This window comes from Trichosurus vulpecula, chromosome 5 (genome assembly GCF_011100635.1).
Source record: "Trichosurus vulpecula isolate mTriVul1 chromosome 5, mTriVul1.pri, whole genome shotgun sequence".
Lineage (NCBI taxonomy): Eukaryota > Metazoa > Chordata > Mammalia > Diprotodontia > Phalangeridae > Trichosurus > Trichosurus vulpecula.
Window position 1 is genome coordinate 298003080 of NC_050577.1, and position 19267 is coordinate 298022346.

Sequence of the window (19267 nt, forward strand, 5' to 3'; positions counted from 1 at the left end):
CTGCCTTGTGTCCAATTCTAAGCTACACATTTTAGGAAGGACATTATAAAACTGGAGTATGTCCAAAGGACACACAGGAAGCCACTGGAAAGAAGAGGAAGGCTTAGTAGGGGACCATGATCTTTATCTGCAAATATTTGAAGGATGTTTGAGTACACAAAAGATCGCTGTATTTTTCTTGGCCCCAGAAGGCAAGACTTGGGCAAATGCCAAGTCCAAAGACATAGAATTCAACCTAATAGGAGCTGAAATTTCCCAGGAGTCAGAGTTGACCAAAAATGGAAAAAAGCCATTTAAGAAAGCCGTGTCCTGTGATTCTGGCAGTCTGAAGGAGATCTAGATGGACACTGGTAGAGGAGACAGTCGTAGAAGGGAATCGGGCTTTAGGTAGGGCATTGACCAGGGTTACTTCTGAGGTCCCTCTCACGTGTAACATTCTGACTCCATAACTCACATGATGCAAATCTGGAAGAAAAGAGGCTTTGAAAGAAACCTTCACAGGGAGCCCTCTGATGAGTTAAGGTTTTGTCTTCTTTTCTTTCTTTGAAAGGAGGGACAGAAAGGGGACACAAAGGAGGGAACTTGCAGGCTAGTGATGGCAGAGTAGACCCTCAATAGGAGCAGAGCTTTACCCATAAAAATGTATTAAGGGCAACAAAAAGGGCTTAAACACCCTTTTTTTTTTTGGTAAAGAGATATTGGCACTGAGCTTACACAAACTGGTTTAGTACTTGGGGGCTCCTCAAAAATCATTCCTTCTTTGGCTTGTGTCCCCATCCAGAGGTTCCCCAAGGGATCTTGGTGTTTACCTCATGTACAGCATCACACACAAAAAGGAAAACACTCCTTTAAAGTACTGAAGTGGACAGTATTTCAAATGCAGGACAAACTTAATTTAACCCAACAGATAACAGAACAGATTCACACACAGTTGGATAACTCTCCTTTATCTGCCAGAAATCTGTCAGGCCTAACAGATTTATAACAGGCTACCCCATGGCACACATGTACATATACAGAGATACACAGACACACACACACACACACACACACACACACACACACGTGTGCCCTTTTTCCGTATTAGAGGAGGCATCCAGGGGGTGTCAGAGAGTCCTTCCTTTCCCATGAATCTCACTTCTGGGGATCTACACAGGCCCCTCTGGTCATAGTCCCAGTGAAGGGAAAGGTCTGGCTTGGCTCCTTCCCAACCTCAATGTTCTTGAGCTCTGGGTCCTCCAGCATCATCCAGGAGGCTGGGTACAGAGGCTCCACACTGCTCCCATCACTGGAGCTCAGGGATTCCCTCCTCTCCTCGGGCTGGGAAGGCACTACCAGGGCTATAAGCATCCTCTCCCCGCCCCAGGGTATCTTTTGAGTCACCAGAGCCTCTGTGTCCAACTGACTCATTTTCCTTCTCTGGTTCTCTCCACGTCTATCTGTCTGTCTGTCTGTCTAGTCTCCCTTTTAAAGGCCAAGTCCAAGGGCATAGAAATCAGTTGTCCTCCATGTGGAATCATCGGCTCTGCGATGTATCCAGGGCAAGGGGAGTTCATACGTTGTCAAAGAGAAATCCTTAATTCTAAGAACAACAGTCTTGCCTTCTTAACAAGGAATTAACCTTGTCAGGGGAAATCTCCCACCTCCTTAAGGAAATACCAGAAGGAGTCCAAGATGTCTCATCCCACTCCTCCTGGTGTACACTCTACATACATCAGCAGTAAGGACAAGCAAGGTATCATGGGGATCTCCAGGGGCAGATGCTGGAATGTTCACAGGCCAGACAGGGAGGTTACTTACAATCTCTAGTTTGCCTCCATTTCCTGTACAAAAAAGAGAGAATGAAGGCTCCAAATAAGTAATATTTCTAAAACACGATGTTAATACCGCCCCCTCCACCAGTTAAAAATCTTTCCATGTCTCCCTACTACCTCCAGGATAAAATACACAGTTCTGAGGTCTCAGCTGTGCATTGAAGGCTTCTGCAATCTGCCTCCCAGATTTTTTCAAGTCTTATTTCACACTGCCCTTCTTTGTGCACTGAATGTCCCAGTTGAATTGGTCTGCCAGCTCTTCCCCCGTGAAACTGTCCCTCCCTCACCTTGGTGCCATTGCAAAGGGGGTTCCATGCATGGCACTGACTGGCTCCCTCCTGGCTTTGAGCTCCGGGGATCTCTGTCTTCCTTCCAAACTCACGTGTTACCTCCTATTAGCTTTTCCTGATTCCCTCCCCCAGGTGACTGTAATTATTATTCATAATATTTATAGTATTATTAATTTTAATTATAATTCTATTGTTTGATCATTTCAGTTGTGCCTGACTCCTCATGACACCACTAAGGGTTTTCTTGGCAAAGACACTAAAATGGTTTGTCATTTCCTTCTCCAGCTCATTTTACAGAGGAGGAAACTGAGGCAAACAAGGCTAAGTGACTTGTCCAGGTCACACAGCTAGCATCTGAGGCCGGGTTTGATTTCAGGTCTTCCTGACTCCCAGGCTCCGCATTCTATCCAGTATACCACCTAGCTGCCCCTCAATGAATATCGGTATTATATATTATCATAAATAAATATTAGCAATATTAATAATAATAATCCTAGCATTTATACAGTCCTTTAAGGTTTGCATAATCTCACTTGGATCTCACAACAACCCAGTGAGATGGATGCTATATTTATCCCCATTTTACAGATGAAGAAACTGAGGCTGGGATGAAGTAACCTGCCAGGGGTCATTCATCTGCTCTCCCTCCTGAAAATTATACTATTTCATATATACATTGCATTTGCCTATCTGTGCACATATTAGGGGTCCTCCTCCTCCATGTCCCTGACACACCCCAGTAAAGGCAGGTGGGGATTGTCTTGTTGCTTGTGTTTCTATCCCTAGTGTGTACTTAATACAATGCTTGGAACAGAGTAAACACTCCATAGATGTGTCTTCATTCATTCGTTATCTGTGCACAAGTGGGGAATGTCCATGCCCCAGCTGAATGCAATCTGTTTTGTATTCCCGTATAGTGCCTGGTGCATAGTAGGTACTTAAGAAATATTTGCTTAATTGACCTTTTTTAAATAAATGAGGTGATAGTAATTTAGCATTTAAGCCACTCTTTGTTCAAATGTCTAGGTCCAGAAAAATGACATTCCTGATCTGGGGAGATGGGGCTGAGGTCATGGAAGCAGCTGTTGGGAGGAGGGAGGAGTCCCCAAGGAAGCCTGGCAAGGGGCATATTTTGCCCACATCTTCAAATGGGAAACAAGGGACAACCTGGCATGGATTCCTGGTCAATTTTCAGAGGAGGTTACCCGATGAATATTTAGAAATGTAAACACTTAACAAAGGAAGTCGGGGGAGGGTAAAGGAAGCAGGGGGCCGAGCCATGATGTTAAAAGCAGAAAATGGCACACTACCTCGTTTCTGTTTCCCTTAGGGACTCATAGATCTGGACAATGTGGGGGACCTAACATATCATGATTTCACAAAGCATATGCATGTACATATTCACATGTATGCACATGATTGTTAAATGGCATTTTAAGTCTCAGAAAGATTTTTATATACCTCTGCTCCTTGTAAGAACTGTGAAAGGTGGGTGCCCATTTCACATGTGAGCAAACTGAGGCTGACAGGCCAAATGACTTGCCCAGTGTCACATAGCCAGTACGTGTCAAGGGCAAAATTTGAACCTCAATTCCTTCCTGACTCCAAGTGTAGGTGTTATTACTTTTCCCCACTTTACAGATGAGGGAACTGGGGCTCAGATAGCCAGCTGACCAATGTCAAGGGGACTTAGATTCAAAGCTGGTCCCCTTCCTGACTCCAGGTCTAGCTTTGTGTGCCCCAATGCCCCGTTGGATGATGCTTCACAGGATCTTTGTGAACAAGAGAGGGAAAGGTAGGCTAGACAGAGGAGCTGAAAAGGGGGTTTGTAGCTGGCTGTCTACGCTTGCCCATCAATGGTGCACCAAGATTAGAGGCTGAGCCCAGGAGGGCTGGGTCCTCACACATCTTGTTGGCCTCACTGGGGGATGGGGAGGCCTTGAACCCATGGCTGTCAGACCGAATGGTGCGCCTCCACCTTCAGTGTCAGGGGAGAAACGGGATCATCGCTCCCTGGGGTGAGGATTACTGGCTTGGGAAAGGGGAGGGAGAGCTGGAAAGGAAGGAGGGGGCAGGAGTCCTGGGGGAGGGGGAGAGCAGCAGGGGCCATAGAATTGCAGAACCCTAGGGTGAGAAGGGATGGCCTAGGCCACCTGCTCTATCCCTTCCTAGCTTGAGGATTCCCTTTACAACCTTGTTATGTGTTTGTCCTTCGTTCTCGAAGAGGACCATGACATCTGGGAAATGACATGACTTGCAGTTGCCTCTGATTTGAGGGAGGGAGGGCTGTGCAAGGTCACCAGCCTCACTTTCTCCTCCAGAGCCACCTGGGACCAGAGACCAGATATTCGTCAGGATGACTGGAGATGGCCCAGGATGCAATGGGAGACAATCTACAGAACACATGGTCACCCTGAGCTGTAGGTGCCCACTAAACGCTGTCAGCTCCAACTCTGCTTAGCTCTAATCCAATCAAGCAATCAGTCTTACTAAGCACCTATTGTATGCAAAGCTGAACAGGGGGCCACCTCAGAGCCTGCCTCTGACTGATCCTGGCTGTGTGGCCCTGGGCAAAGCCCTGAGCTCAGAGCTGGCCTCAGATGTATCAGCTGATTGACCCTGGGCAAGTCTCTTAACCCCTGAATGCCTCAATTTCCTCAGTTGTAAAATGGGGATCATAGTGCGGCTGCCTTCCAGGGTTGTTGTGAGAGTACACGAGAGAATGTACATATTAGGAGCTTAATAATTGCTCCTGCCCTTCCTTTAGGCTTGAAATCCAGAGCTCTTCTCTCTATGTCTGTCTTCTGGTTATGATCCCTGTCCCAGGACCCAGAATTTAGGTTAGGACTAGAGCTGCAGTAGCGGGAAAGAGCTGAATTTAGTCGCAGGATGTGGGTTCAAATCCTCAGTCTGTCACTCACACCTGCTGTGAGGATACATAGGTGCTCTCTCCGCTAGGATGATCTTTCCCTCCCCTTGCAGGTCTGAATCTGCAATTCCTTAGTCACCCAGAGAGGAGTGGAGCCAGGTCCCGGACTCCAAATGCAGCACCCATCCTGGTGGGTCCTGGTGCTCCTCTGGGCCTCAGTTTCTTCATCTGTAAAATAGGTTGAGCGATGTTTGCTTTACCCACTTCTCACCAGAAAAATCTCCAGGGCTACAGATACAGATACAGGGGGCTATCAGGTCAACAGGTCAGAGCAGGCAGCGAGATTAGGGGCTGTAGCACAGTTCGCATTTGAACTCAGCTCCCTCCAGACACCGAGCCGGCCACTGGTAGAATCAGACACCTCCTGGTAGGAGGAGGGTAGGAGACCTGGGTTCGAATCCCAGCTCTGTCACTTCCTGTGTGACCCTGGACAAGTCATATAGTCCTCAGTTTCCCTCTATGTAAAATTAAGGGGTCGGGCTCCATGGCCTCCGAGGCCCCTTCCAGCTCCAGACTGAGGACCCTAGGATGAATGTAGTTACAGGGTGGGGCGGGCCTTGAGGACCAATCAGGCTGGGAGCACAGCTCGCTCCTGCCTCACTTTCCCCACAGGTGTGGCCCCTACTGAGCAATGCGCCCTTTGCCAGGAGTGGGGGAAGAAAGGGATACATGACGTCACCATAAGGGGCGTGGGCCTACGGGAATGGCAGGGTTGGGCTAGGGAGGTGCTGCCCCATCCCTCTGACGTCACGGCTAGGGGAGGGGTTTTGAGGGAATGGGAGGGTGGAGCGAGGGAAGCGTAGCCACACCCCATTCCTACGGACGACTCGCTAAGGGGCGGGGCTTGTAGGGTTGAGGGTTGAAAGAAGGCAAGCATAAGGGTACGAGAAGGCTTTCGTACTGTGGCCCCTCCCACCTCGTAAACGTCACCTCTCAGAGCGGGGCATAGAGGGAAGGGCTGAGCTAAGGTGATGTAGCCCCGCCCATGTTCCTGACGTCACTGACACGGCGGGGCATGGAGAGCAGTTTGAGTACAGAGAGGATTAAGAGGGAGATGTGGCACCGCCCACAAACGACTCCGTTCGGGGCGGGGCTTAGAGGTAAAGGGAAGTTGTGAAGGAGCGAGGAGGGAATCTCGCGAGAGAATCTCGCCCGCCCTTACAGGAAGTCCCTCCTCCTAGGGCCTTTCCTCCGTCCTCTGCCCGTTCCCCCTCTTCCTCTACCCGTTCCCCCTCTTCCTCTACAGAGGTCGTGCCCCGGAAGTGAAGCAGCCATGTTGCCCGGTGACCGCGGCATGAAGTAGGCGGCGGCGGCGGCTGTGTGAGGCGGCGTTCCCGGCGCCGGCCCCGTCTCCACCTCCGGTGCCGGCCCGGCGCGGGCAGCTCGCTGACGGCTCGCCGAGGCGCGGCTCCGCCACCCCCCGGACCCTCATGGCCGAGCCCGGCCGCAGCGCGGTGCTGGGTCTGTACCGGGCCCTGCTGCGCCGGGCCCACGGGCTGCGCCTTACCGACCGCGACTTCTACGTGGCGGCCGTGCGCCGAGAGTTCCGCCGCCCGCTGCCGCCCGGGGCCGGCCCGGACGCCGTGCGGAGGCAGCTGGAAAAGGGCCGGGTCTTCCTGCGCGGCGAGCGAGGCCGCCTGGTCTGAGGCCCGGCCGGCCACGATGCGCTGAGGAGCTCCAGGTGGGTCCGGCCGGGCCAGGGGGAGCGAAGGCGGATTAGGCGCCTGCTGTGTGCGCCGAGCGCTTGTTAACGACGAGGGAGGGAGGTGGGGGGGAAAGCACTGATGAAGCCCTTGCTGTGTTCTTGGTCCCGGCGGACCCGGCAGAGAAAGCCGAGGCTGCGTTCCGTGACCCCCCAGCCCAGAACAATGGCCTAAGGGGGGCGGACTGTGATTCCTGGGCCCCTGCCCGCCCCCGGGATGGTAATGGGCCCCCGCGGGGTGGGGTCCGGCCAGCACTGCCCCCGAATCTGGAGTACCCGGGTTCGCCCTTGACCCTCCGAGCCGCCCGCCCTTCTACTGCGCACACTTAGTCTCCGCCTTTTTTGAGGGTCGGCCCCGGGACTCTCCCACCCGGATCCAATCAGGGCCGGGGGGTTTGGTGCTCACCCGGAAACTGGCTGCGCCGGTGAGGCGATCTGTTTAAAGCAGTTCTTCCAGAACGTTGCACCTACTTCCCCGAAGACGTAGTGGTGTCCAGGTATGCCTGGGGGGGTGGGGCTGCTGGACCCCAGCTGTGAACTGAGAGCCCCGGGGGAAACGACTGGCCCGAGGTCACACGGCCCCGCAGGACCCCAATTCGAGCCGCTTAGAATTTGTGAATCGGTTTCTGCGTAGCTGGGGCTGCCCCAGGACCGCCATCAGTTGACAAGTGAAGCTGCTGAGGGCTTAGAAGTTAAATGAACAGGGACCACAGCTGTGGTTCAGGGGGGAGCAAGCCAGATTTGGAGTCGCTGCCCCTGGGCTTTGCTCGTTCGGTGGCCGGTGGACCAGTCACTTTACCTCCAGAACTTGTTTGCTTGGAATGGAGGGGATGGTACTTGTGCAGCCTCCCTCACTGGGAGCTTTGTAGACCTTCAGGTTTTGCAGAAATAGGAGTCATTTGTTCCGAGGTCACTCAGCTGGTCCCGGAATCCAGGATTCAAATTCAGCTTGACCTCGCATCCAGAGATTTTTCTGCCCTACAACACTCATTTACCTAAACCTTGCATTTCCTTTGCCTCTTGGATTGTTGTGATCTAGGGGTGCTGGGAACCCCGAAATGCAAGGGTACAGGGCAGGGGACTGCCTCAAGAATTCAGCCACTTCAGCCTTCTTTCAGTCCTAGACCAGGTTTATTGTGTTGCAAGTAGAAGTTAGTGGGATTCTAAGAATCTGCCCAATTTAATGGGAGCAGGATGGACACTTTTTGTATGGAAGGACTGGATGGGATTAAGGAGTGGCTAGTAATAAGTAATCTAGGTGGGCTGGGGTGGGCCAGATGCCTCGGGCCAACACCTGGGACTGGGACATGGGGGAAAGGCCTTTTGGAGTTCCATCATGAGCGTCCCATCAGCATGAGCACGTAGGTGAGTAAATGGCATCTGATAGCTCTTCTGTCTCTCTGGCATTTTAAAATTTCCAGGCTATTTTCCTTTTAACAAACCTGTGAGGTAGGTACACTTAATGAAAATAAGTGGGATAATTTGTGTAAATATCTCTTTAAACATTCAAGCCTGTGTAAGGGTGAGCTGTTATTATGACTTGGTGTTATTACATCCATTTAATCGGTGACAAAACAGATTAGGCATGTGGTCAGCTAAAGATCAGTATTTAGTACACATGCCTCTTAGAATCATAGTAGTGATGATAACAGGAGCAACTCAAACTTAGATAAGGCTGTTAGGTTTTATGAAGCACCTTTCCTAAAAAAGGCTGGCATTGCTTGGTAGTCAGGAAACATTTATTAAGTACTTGCTTTGTGCTGAGTCCTGGGGAAACACAAGAAAGGGCAGAAGATAGTTCCTGCCCCGAGGAGCTCATGCTCTGATGGGGGAGATAACAAGGAAAGAGATGTATAAACAAGCTACATGTGAAAATTAGGAAAGAGGGAAGGCCCTAGAATTAAGAGGGTTGGGAATGATTTCCCATTAAAAAGAAAAAAAGATGAGATTTTAGTTGGTACTGGAAGGAAGCCAGGGAAGGCAGAGGGCAGGGATGAGGAGGGAGAGGATTCCAGGTATGGCGGACAGCCAGAGAAAATGCTCAGAGTGGAGAGTTGGAGGGTATTGTTAGGCGCAAGGAGGCCAGTGTCACTGGAACCACGAGTAAGTTGGGGAGGGGATGGGGGCGGGGACAGGATTCGATGTTTGATTCCAGAGGTTATAGGGAGCCACAAGTTTATTGAATGGGGGGCGGGGAGGAGGAGACAGACATGGTCAGATCTTCGCTTTAGGAAAAATCACTCTAATAGCTGAATGAAGGATGGATCGGAGTGGGGAGAGATTGGAGTCAGGCAACCCCTGTCCCCCCCAAGGGATGAGGGTCTGCAACAGGGTGGGGGCCCTGTCAGGGTGATGGAGATTCTGGAGATGCTGCAAAGGTGAACTCTACAGGCCTGGGAAACTGCTTGGATATGGAGGGATGGGGGTTGGGAGAGACAGTGAGGAGTCTGGGATGGTTCTGAGGCTGTGAGTCTGAGGGTCAGGGAAGATGAGGGTGGGGATGGTTTTAAGAAGTCTGAAAGGCATTGGGAGATGTGAAATTGGAGGTCATCAGAGAGATTGGGGCAAGATAGATGGGTGATTAAATCCCAGAAAGCTGATGAGATGATTCCCCACATGGAGTAGTGGAAGAGTGGGAGAAGAGAAGAGGCCCCAGGGCAGAAGCCTTGGGGACACTGGGTTAGAGGGTAGATCTGGATGAGGATCCAGCCTAGGAGACTGGGAAGTGGCAGTCTGATTGTGTGCCTCCTTCCTGCGCTAAGAAATCCATCTCCAAGCATTTGTTAAGCTCTGGCCATGTGCTCAAGCTTTTGTGATTGGTCCTCTGGGACACAAAAACAAAACTATGTTCAAAGACAGTGGGACAGTTAACATTACCCATCTATACATATGTGGAAGTAAATAAAATGGCGAAATACTAGGTGGTTTGAGAAGGAGGAGATTGCTGTTGGGGGCTGGAGGGTTTCTATAAAAGGTGAGGGAGTGGCCAGCCTCTACACGGCACAGACAAAACAGAAATGGGGCCAGGATGCAGAAAGTTTTAAAAACCAAACAGGAGTTTGTATTCAGTGCTAGAAGCAAGAGGAAAGCATGGGAGTGACGTGGTCAGATCTGGATTTAAAGACAGATGATGGTGCCTTTGACAGATGGAGGTTTTGGAGCTTTGTGGTATCAGTGTGTGATTTTGAGGTAGCTCGGAGACAGTGAGTTTGAGATGTTTCATAGGTAATTGGTGATGTGGGGCCTGATGCTCGGGCAGGCTGGGGTTGGATGTGGATTTGGGAGTCATCCACATAGAAGATGAGTGTAGAGAGAGCAGGTGGCCAGCATAGAGCTTTGGGAAACACCCACAGTTGGGGGGCGTGATGGACCAGCCAAGGAAACTACAGAGTGGTCGGACAGTAAGGGGGGGTCAGGAGGACAAAGTGGCCCAGAGTCACCAGCCAGCCATGGCAGCAGCCATGAGGACCAGAAGGATGAAGACGTGGCCTGCCAGGGTCCTACCTAGTGTTTGGTGTGGAGAGTTGGTACCAAGTCCAGTTTTGTGTCTCTTAGGAGCAGAGTCATCTTGGCTGACTGTACTATCTTGTCTCTACTTCCGGTTAATAATTCCCAAGCTCTTCACCTCCTAGAGGTTGAAGGAAAGAAAGCCCTTTGTACTTTCCCAGCTTTGTGGTCGAGTCAGGAACTTAAGGCCTAAAGGGAGGCAGGCTTCTCTAATGGCGATCAGAAAACAACAAAGAAAACCAAAGAGATTTTAAAAAAATCAGCTGAAATCAAAAGGGGTCAAAGTGAAGATACAGGGGGAAAATACTCTGAACGGCTGATACTGCTTAAGTCCCAAAGCGATTCAGTGGAAAGAGAAATGTCAGTATCCCAGTGACAGATCCACCTTAAAGGACAAATTCCCTATGAAAGGAATGAAGCGAGATTAACTCTGGTAAGAACACCCCAAGGCCCAGGATGAGAAGAATTTATAGAAAGCAAACAGGGGCGGGAGAGGGGGAAGTGGAGAGAGGCCTGGCTTTGGACTTGGGCACTTGGCATCTATCGCTTGGCTGTGACAAGGCAACCCCCGGGCATCCATTCTCTCTTCTGGCCTCAGCTTCATCAATCTATAAAATGGAGGGTGGTGTTTTGTAAAACCACATAAAAGTAAGCTCAGGGTCACAGCACATACATAGATCAGAACACACTTGGTGACCTCCGACCTATCTGGGGGTGGGGGGAGAAGTGCCTTTCAGAGTTACAGTAGCAACTGGTTAATCTCTGGAAGAGTCTTTTCAGTGCCCGGAACAGAACACAGAGGTAGCATGGCCCAGTGGAAAGAACCTAGAGTCACGGCCTGATTTGGCCACTTTATTAGCTGTGTATGAGGTCTTGGGCAAGTCAGACAACCTCTGAGTGTCTACTTCCTGAGGGTTGGGAAGGAAGTAGTTCCCTGGGTGCTGGCTCCCTGATGCCCAGGGCATTTTAACATCTATTGCAGTGAAGGTCATCCGTGAGCAGAGCTACAGACTGGCTCTTGTGATCAAGACTGGAGCCTAGTCTGATTTCTTGTGTCCTCTTTAGGTTAAACACACTCAGTTCCATTTCTGTGTCAGTAAAGTGGGGAAAATGCCACCCATCCATCTGCTGCCTTGTGAGCCACGGTGGGCACAGCATTCCTTAGGGAGTTAGCTAGCAAAGCCCTCTCATAGTAGGATCGATTGTGCTGAATGTACTGCTAACCAGATCCTGAGGCCCAGAGCCTAGGCGTGCAGTGGTGCGGCAGGGTTTGTCCTATTTCCTGACTGTATCTTGTCGAGGGATGCCATCATCCAAAGGAATTTTACTGATGATGTGGGCTCTGTCACTACCAACTCATATTCATGGACAAGTTGGAGAGGTGAAATGACTTTGCCATGGCCACAGCGCCGGAGGCACTCAAATTCAGGCTGGCGCTCTGCTCTCTACACCAAGCCTGGCCTCCATACCCACAGGCAGCTCAGGGAAACTGAGTCTCCCGGGGAGTCACTGCTCGGTGTGTACCAGGGTCTACCCTAGAAGCAGGGGGCTCTCTGCCCTGTGCTGAAATCACAGATCTCCCTCCCTCCTTCACAGGGGGTTACTAGTAAGAGGTCCGACACCATGACTGAACATGGCAATAACCCTTGTACTGACTCTCACTGGATTGGTGGGGAGAAAGTGCTTTAAAGATAACTCCCTCCTGGGGACTTGATAAGCTTCCACCATACTTTGTTTGGACTGTGTGCTCCCCATCCCCCCATTGCTGCCCTCTGCTTCCCTGCTGCCCCCATCTGCTATTCCCTGACGTTGGGTAATAGCAGGGGGTGAAGGGTAAGTCTAGCCTCTAGCCCAGACTGAATAGGTTGGAGAGTATTATTGTCCACTTGTGGTCTGGCCAGCCAAGTTTACTGAGGATCTCCTGGGCATGTGACCTTTTATTCATCAGCGAAATTCCTGTACAAATAGGATGTTTTCATAGTACTCTACTGTTGCGCCTTTCAGCTTAGTGTTTCCCAGGTTTCAGTCCCTGTGTGGCTAGTAGTCACAGTCCCATTTTATACCTGGAGAAACAGGTAAGTAACTTGCCTGAAATTACAGCGACTTGCTTCCCCAGATCCGCATCTAGATTTTAGGTCATTGGTAGTTCCAAAGGTCATGCAGCCTGGCTTCTTCCTTCCTGGCCCTCCTTATAGCGTCATAGTAATTCTTTGAGATAGTCCATAATAATTAGGCATAAATTTGTCCCAACTAGGAAAGGGTGAATCATATTTTTGACTTTTCAGCTCTCCAGTTGGACTTGTGAAACTTCCTCCTTCTAGTCACCAGATGTTTGCAATCTTATCTAACCCAAAGTTATGGGGGTGTTCTGAGCAGGAAGAGTTCTTTAACAAGCCTGGCCTGCTTTCTTTGGGTTTTAAGCACAGGCCTGCATTAAAATTCAAGTGTCAGGAGGCTCCTCTCATCCCAGATAGGGAGGGAGAAATGTAACCCAGAGGCTAAATCCGTGGTTGCTAACTCTTAGGAAGCTAAGTGGTCACAAGATGTGGGTAGGCTGGAGGATTTGTTCTTATCAGAGATTCTTTCCTCCTCAACCCCAGGAAATGGGACCAGGAGAATCTCTCTCTAGGTTTCTTTGTAGTTGGGGGACAGTGCCCCCCAGTTACGGCATCTGAGTTTCCAGGATAAGACCCAGGCAGTGAGCAGGAGTGTTCTGGTGCTCTCTGTTGCAAATCTCATAAATGAAGTAGTTTCTTTTTGAGGGGGAAAAAAATCCTATAGTTTGTAGGCAGTGAGAATTCAGACTTGGAAGCTAGTAGAGTTGTATTGTCACATACATTTCAGCTGAGTTTGAGTTGTCCAGGCAGGCTCTAATGGGTGGGGAGGGCTTAGAGGCCCAGTAACTGTATGGAAATTCTCCCCTGACCTGCAAGGTAAAAATAGCCCCAGTTGGCCCTGCTCCTCGGGGCTATAGCCAAGAAGGCACATATTTGAGAGTGCCTTGGGAGGCTTCCAGGCTCATGTCCAGCCCTGCCACATTCAGCAGAAGGCAGAGAAGATTAAAGGCCCTTTTCTTCTCCTGCGGCATCTGACTTCGCCCTCAAATGTTGGGATATTATGGGAGAAGAGAGTGTTGGCAGCAGAGTAGACAGGCATTTATAAGTACCTGCTGTGTTCCAGGCCCTGGGCTAAGCACTGGGAATATACCCACAAGCAAAACAATCCCTGCCCTCAAGGAGCTTCCCTTCTCATGGAATGGAGAAGACTGTTGAGCATGAACATGGGTGTGAAAGTCTGCACCGATGGTAATCTCCCAGGTGCTGCACAGTCTAGAAGTGATTGGCCTTCCCTTGGGGCTGGCAAACAGCTGGGAGTCACGGAGTGTGTGAGCCACAAGGAGAGCAGAATTCTGCCCTGAGCTCAGACAACATCACTTCAGAATGAGGGCTTGTTTGGGAAGCATCCTGACCAGTCATGCCCAAGTAGTGATCATGGGACTGGTGACTGTCCCTGGTGAACCCAAGGCCCCTAGAGACCTGAGAACAGGAACTGGGCTGAACTTGAATGTCATAAAGTTTGTTTTTTGCCAGGGCATGGGTTTCTTTTTCCAGTTAACTCCAGCTAAGTCTCTCTGTGGAAGAATTTACTTTGATCATTATCAGATATACACATGGTTATCCTCACCAGAGCATTGTGTATCGTCTTTCTCGCCCGTACACTTTTCCCCCAAGAACAAATGTCTCGTAATCCAAAAGCCCGAATGCTGCGAGTGCCCAGAGAGGATTTTTGGCATGCTTTGGCTTTTTTATGTCTCTTACACATTTGACCTTATCTTGCCTTCTGTGCCAGTGTAATTGGCCCAGCCTATGCTGGAGGCAGAAGTAACCGCACAGCCAGGTGCTTGATGGAATGGGGTAGCCTACACCTCAGGAGACAAGAAAGGGTCTTCTGGGAATTAGATAAGTTTCACGTAAAGATCCCAGATGTGCTCATTCTCACCCCGGCCCTCACCTTGCCAGCCTTGTCATAAGGCCCAGTTATCTGCCTCTGGAGGAGACAGGGTGAGTGAGGCAAGAGACTTGGGCTGGCTGGGAACTGGATAGTGCCCATGTGGTCTGTGCAGAAGTCTAAGGACAGGCAGGAGGCAGCTGGCCCTCTGGGTTGGTCATGACAAAGTCAGAAGGTTGGTGGGGAAGGCCTGAGCAGAAACAGCAGCCTGGGATGTCAGGAGAGAGTGCGGGTCTTGTACTTACTGGTAGTTATGTGTGTTGTCTTCTTCTCTTAACCCGCAGGGGAGCCATGGCAGGGACTGGCGAGCGCCAGGGAAAAGGCAAGAAGGATGACAACGGCATCGGCACCGCCATCGATTTTGTGCTGTCCAACGCCCGGCTGGTGCTGGGCGTGGGCGGAGCCGCCATGCTGGGGATTGCCACCTTGGCTGTCAAACGGGTGAGTGAGGCCCAGTCAGAGGTTGGCACTGACTTCAGGATCCTCCCTATGGAGATTCAGATCCCTCCACAGCCTGGAGCTGCTTTGCTTTTCTAAACCTATCATATCATTCTTTGTCCTTGATAACAAACAAAGGGACTGTCCTGAGCTCTCCTGCCTTCCACACCTACCATTTCTCTCCATTCTTGCCTGCTGAATTCCTCCCTGTCCTGGGAAAGCATCCCTTCTATAGGTGCCTTCCTGGGGAAGGTAGAGATGGCCTTCTCTCTGGGATCCCCCATGGTTCTTTGTTCAGAATCTTTCTAATAAGTGGTCACATATTGTTGTGTTTTATGGTATCCGTTGGCATGTTGGTGCCCTAGACTGCAAGGACCACGAGGTACCGTGAGGAATCCCTCTTTACTTTGTTCTGCCACGGTGCTTAGCCCGCAGTAGGAATTTAACTAAATGTCAAACAAGTGAGGAATAGTGCATGCTCTGAGTGCCCTGGTTGTTTACCCTCCTTCCTCTCCTCACATTTGGTGTGGATATTGTAGATGTACGACCGGGCAATCAGTGCCCCCAGCAGCCCCACCCGCCTGAGCCATTCAGGGAAAAGAAGCTGGGAGGAGCCAAGCTGGATGGGATCCTCACGGTTACTGCAGCAGGACATGAAGACCAGTTTGAGCAGGTCCCTGCAGACTCTGCCCACTGACCCCTCAGCCTTTGACGCAGGTGAGAGTCGGCTGTGCTCTGGTCCCATCTCCGCCCTACTCTGCTCATCCTGCAGAACCCTTCCTTGGCGTGGAGGCAGTTGCCTGCTGGATCCCAGGGGTGGATAAAGTGGACTAGTGCTAACGGGGGTTCTAATGTGAATTTGTTTGCCTTCCTTGGCAGATGGGTTCTGCCCCCGTAGACCCAAACCAGCCACCAAGAAGAGCCAGGTAGACTTGAAGAAGTCACGGCTCCGCCTGTCCCTGCAGGAGAAGCTGTTTGCTTATTATCGGAACCGGGCAGCAATCCCCCCTGGAGAGCAGGCCCGGGCCAAGCAGACGGCCGTGGACATATGTGCCGAGCTGCGGAGCTTCCTCCGAGCCAAGCTGCCTGACATGCCGTTGCGAGACATGTATCTGAGTGGCAGCCTTTATGATGACTTGCAGGTAATGGTCTTCTCACTGAGGAAGCAGTTTCTGACCATGGCCTGTCCTGATGGTCCTGGTCATTCAGACCAAAGATGTCTCAGGCTTGGGAGAGAATCCTTCTGGGACAGCATTATGCCCCCCTCCCCCAACTCTCTTTTATTTGGGGCTTTTAAATCAGTTCAGCAAACCATTATTGAGAGTTTTCTGTGTGTAAGACCATAGGTTAGGTCCCGAGGAAGCTACTGAGGTAAGAGGTAGATATTGTGTGCATGTGTGTGACAGTGGGCTGGCCTTGGCTGCATTTAGGGCTGAGTGGTGAGGGATACTCGTTCCTCTCTATCTGGGTCAGACAGAGTCTTTGGTGTGCAGATAAGACTGGCCCAGTGAGGAGGCTTGTAGGGTGAGGTGAGGAAGGCCAGCACTGGGCAGGACCAGAGGGCCCCCTCCCATCCTCTCATGTGCCCCCTCAGTGCCCTCTGGGACCAGGCATTCCACTCTTAGCAGGTAGCGGCCATGAAGACTGGTCTGGGCAGGAGGCAGCCAAGTTTCTTTGACTCTGTGTGTGGGGAGGTTTCAGCATCATGCCCTTTTTTACTGTGTGCCTTCTCTTGACAGGTCGTGACTGCTGACCACATTCAGCTCATCGTGCCTCTGGTCTTGGAGCAGAACCTGTGGTCCTGCATCCCTGGGGAGGACACCATCATGAATGTCCCCGGCTTCTTCCTGGTACGTCGTGAGAACCCAGAGTACTTCCCCCGGGGCAGCAGTTACTGGGACCGCTGTGTTGTTGGCGGTTACCTCTCGCCCAAGGCTGTGGCAGAGACATTTGAGAAGGTTGTGGCAGGCTCCATTAACTGGCCAGCCATTGGGTCCCTCTTGGACTGCGTGATCCGCCCAGCTCCACCCCCTGAGGCCTTGACGCTGGAAGTGCAGTATGAGCAAAACCGGCGCCTCGTCATTGACTTTCTACCTTCAGTGACCCTCGGGGACACGGTCCTTGTGGCCAGGCCCCACCGGCTGGCCCAGTATGATAACCTGTGGAGGCTGAGCCTGCGGCCTGCAGAGACTGCCCGCCTCCGGGCGCTAGACCAGGGCGATGGGGGCTGTCGAGCGCTGTGCCTCAAGATCCTCAAGGCTATATGCAAGTCTAGCCCAGCCTTGGGCCACCTCACTGCCAGTCAGCTTACCAATGTCATTCTCCACTTGGCCCAAGAGGAGACTGACTGGTCTCAGGACATGCTTGCTGACCGCTTTCTGCAGGCGCTCAGGGCCTTGATTGGCTACTTGGAGGCTGGAGTCCTGCCTAGTGCCCTGAACCCCAAAGTGAACCTATTTTCAGAGCTTACCCCTGGAGAAATAGATGAATTGGGGTACACCCTTTATTGCTCATTGTCTGAGCCAGAGGTCCTGCTGCAGACGTAATGGAGGGGAAAGCCGTGATGGGTGTTAGGTGATCAGGCCTCGGAGGTGGTCAGAAACACCCTCCAGGCTCTGTGAGGCGGTCCCTCGTTGGGCTCCTTGGTGCCTCCAGTCTTGCTGGTCATCGCCTGGGTCGCTACCTGCCAGCTAGAATGGCCTTTTCTTGCCCTCCTCTCCTTTTTTTTCTCTCTCACCAAGCACTGTGCCCCCAGTTTTTTTCACTGTTCCTCCAGTGAGGCCAACTTCCCTAAAGTGCATCGGGTGGGGGGGACGGGGATGGACCAAGCTGCTAAGTTACTTGGTGACTTGTGTCCAGTTCACCCCTTCAGCTGCCCAACCTGGCCCTGCTTTTAACCTTGTGTGTGTCTTATCGTTGCCTCTTTGTCCCTCTGGTTCCTTTCCCTGGAACACATCAGCTTGATCAAAATACTGTTTGATTAAGTGAATGTTGATGAAATGCATTCTGCATGGCCAGGGAGTACCTGGGGTCTGTGGGGTGGGTGTTGGGGCTTGCCCAGGAGCTATCCTCCTGGCTGCAGAGGCAGAAGGCCAGCAGGGTTGGAGGTGGACCTGCCCCTCCTATCACCTCTCTCATGGGAAGGGATGGCTCTGGAAATTGGGTTCCAGGGTCCCAGAGAGGGTGGAGCAAGTGGGCAGGAGAGGAGCCTTGAGGTACAGATTGAGCTTGCTGCCTTGGTGGCCTGTGGTAATGATCTCCTCCGTTGCTGTCCAGGGCAACCTTATCACTTCTCTGGAGTTGACCTTGACCAAGAGGGCTTCGGAAGAGGTTGGAAGGAGGGTCGTAGGCAGCTCGGGCGTCACGTCACTGGGCTGGCCACATCTTCCTGGCCTTGCTATCTATAGCATTCTAGCTGTGGCCAACGATGTAGCGGGTGGCTGGTGGGAGGCCAGACTGCTTGCTGCTGGTGCCTTAACGGGGCACCCAGAGAACCCCTCTTGGCTTCATGTTAGCTCTGTGTCCCTTTCTTAGCATTTTGTCTCAGCAGGGGCCAGGCCTGCCTCTTTGAGGCTTCAGAGGCTGCCAGAACACGCATATGCCTTCCCTTTGTCCTGTATACCTGTCAGATAGCACCTGGGGGAAAAAGGAGGACCTTGGGGGGCCAGATGATGGGGGAAGGGGAAAAGACTCTCCCCCCCTTGCTGCCTGCTGCTACAAATGCACTATTTATTGCAATGTAAAGTCATTCTGGGAGCGGGGGTGGGGGGGGGTGGGGAGTTTAATACATACTGTCCTGTCTTACTGTTTTCTGTTTCTTTTTCTGTTTATGGTAAGGGGCTATTGCTGGCCCTACCTCTGGCCTGTTTACCCAGTATTTTGTATTCCCACTGCCAAATCGGAGTGTTTTGCTTCGCTTTCTCTACCTCCCCACTCAGTGAGATTCTTGTGCAGCTTGGTAGCCATCTTTACCTTGTACTTTAATGGTAAAATGGTCCACATGAGACTAGGTCCTCAGTTTCCTCCTGAATTTGTGTATTTGTCATGCTCTAGGAAGTGAAGTTCTAGGGGCCCCTTCTGAGAATCCCCACCTCTTACCCTCTATTTCCTCTTGAGGATGGGTGCTTTTCCTTTTTGGAGGGAGGGGTTGGAGAGATTGTGTGTCTGTATGGCATTCTGATTGCTCCTGAGGGATGGGGAGGATGAGAACACACCTTCCTCTGGGACACTGGAGAGATCCACCTGGTTAAGGTTTCCCTCTAGCCTGCTTCTCCAAACCAGATGTATATCATTAGCACTTCAGTATTAAATACAGAGCTTAAAAAGCAAAACAAACCAGTAAGACTGGGTCCCAGGGTCTCTGATGAAGTAAATACGTTTCTCAAGAGGAGAAAAGTGTGTGAATGTGAACCTCTTCATTGAATTAGGAAGAATTATCCCAATATATCTTCGGATTCAGACAGGCTGATCTTGCCATACAATGAGGGGATGTCAGGGGATCAAAAAGAAGTATGGCCCCGGATAATGGTTCTGTTGGACATGAAGCTCTTGGCTGATGAAGGGGGCAGGTAGCAGAACT

At 51.3% G+C, this 19267-nt stretch overlaps 1 protein-coding gene across 1 annotated transcript; it reads left to right on the forward strand.

The window, feature by feature from the left end:
* Positions 1-6073: 6073 nt before the first annotated feature.
* Positions 6074-19078, forward strand: MIEF1 (mitochondrial elongation factor 1). Its single transcript, XM_036761466.1, has 5 exons — positions 6074-6714; positions 14535-14691; positions 15228-15405; positions 15568-15830; positions 16428-19078. Exons 2-5 carry the CDS (start codon positions 14542-14544, stop codon positions 17232-17234), a joined length of 1398 nt encoding a protein of 465 aa, XP_036617361.1. The 5' UTR covers positions 6074-6714; positions 14535-14541; the 3' UTR covers positions 17235-19078.
* Positions 19079-19267: the final 189 nt, after the last annotated feature.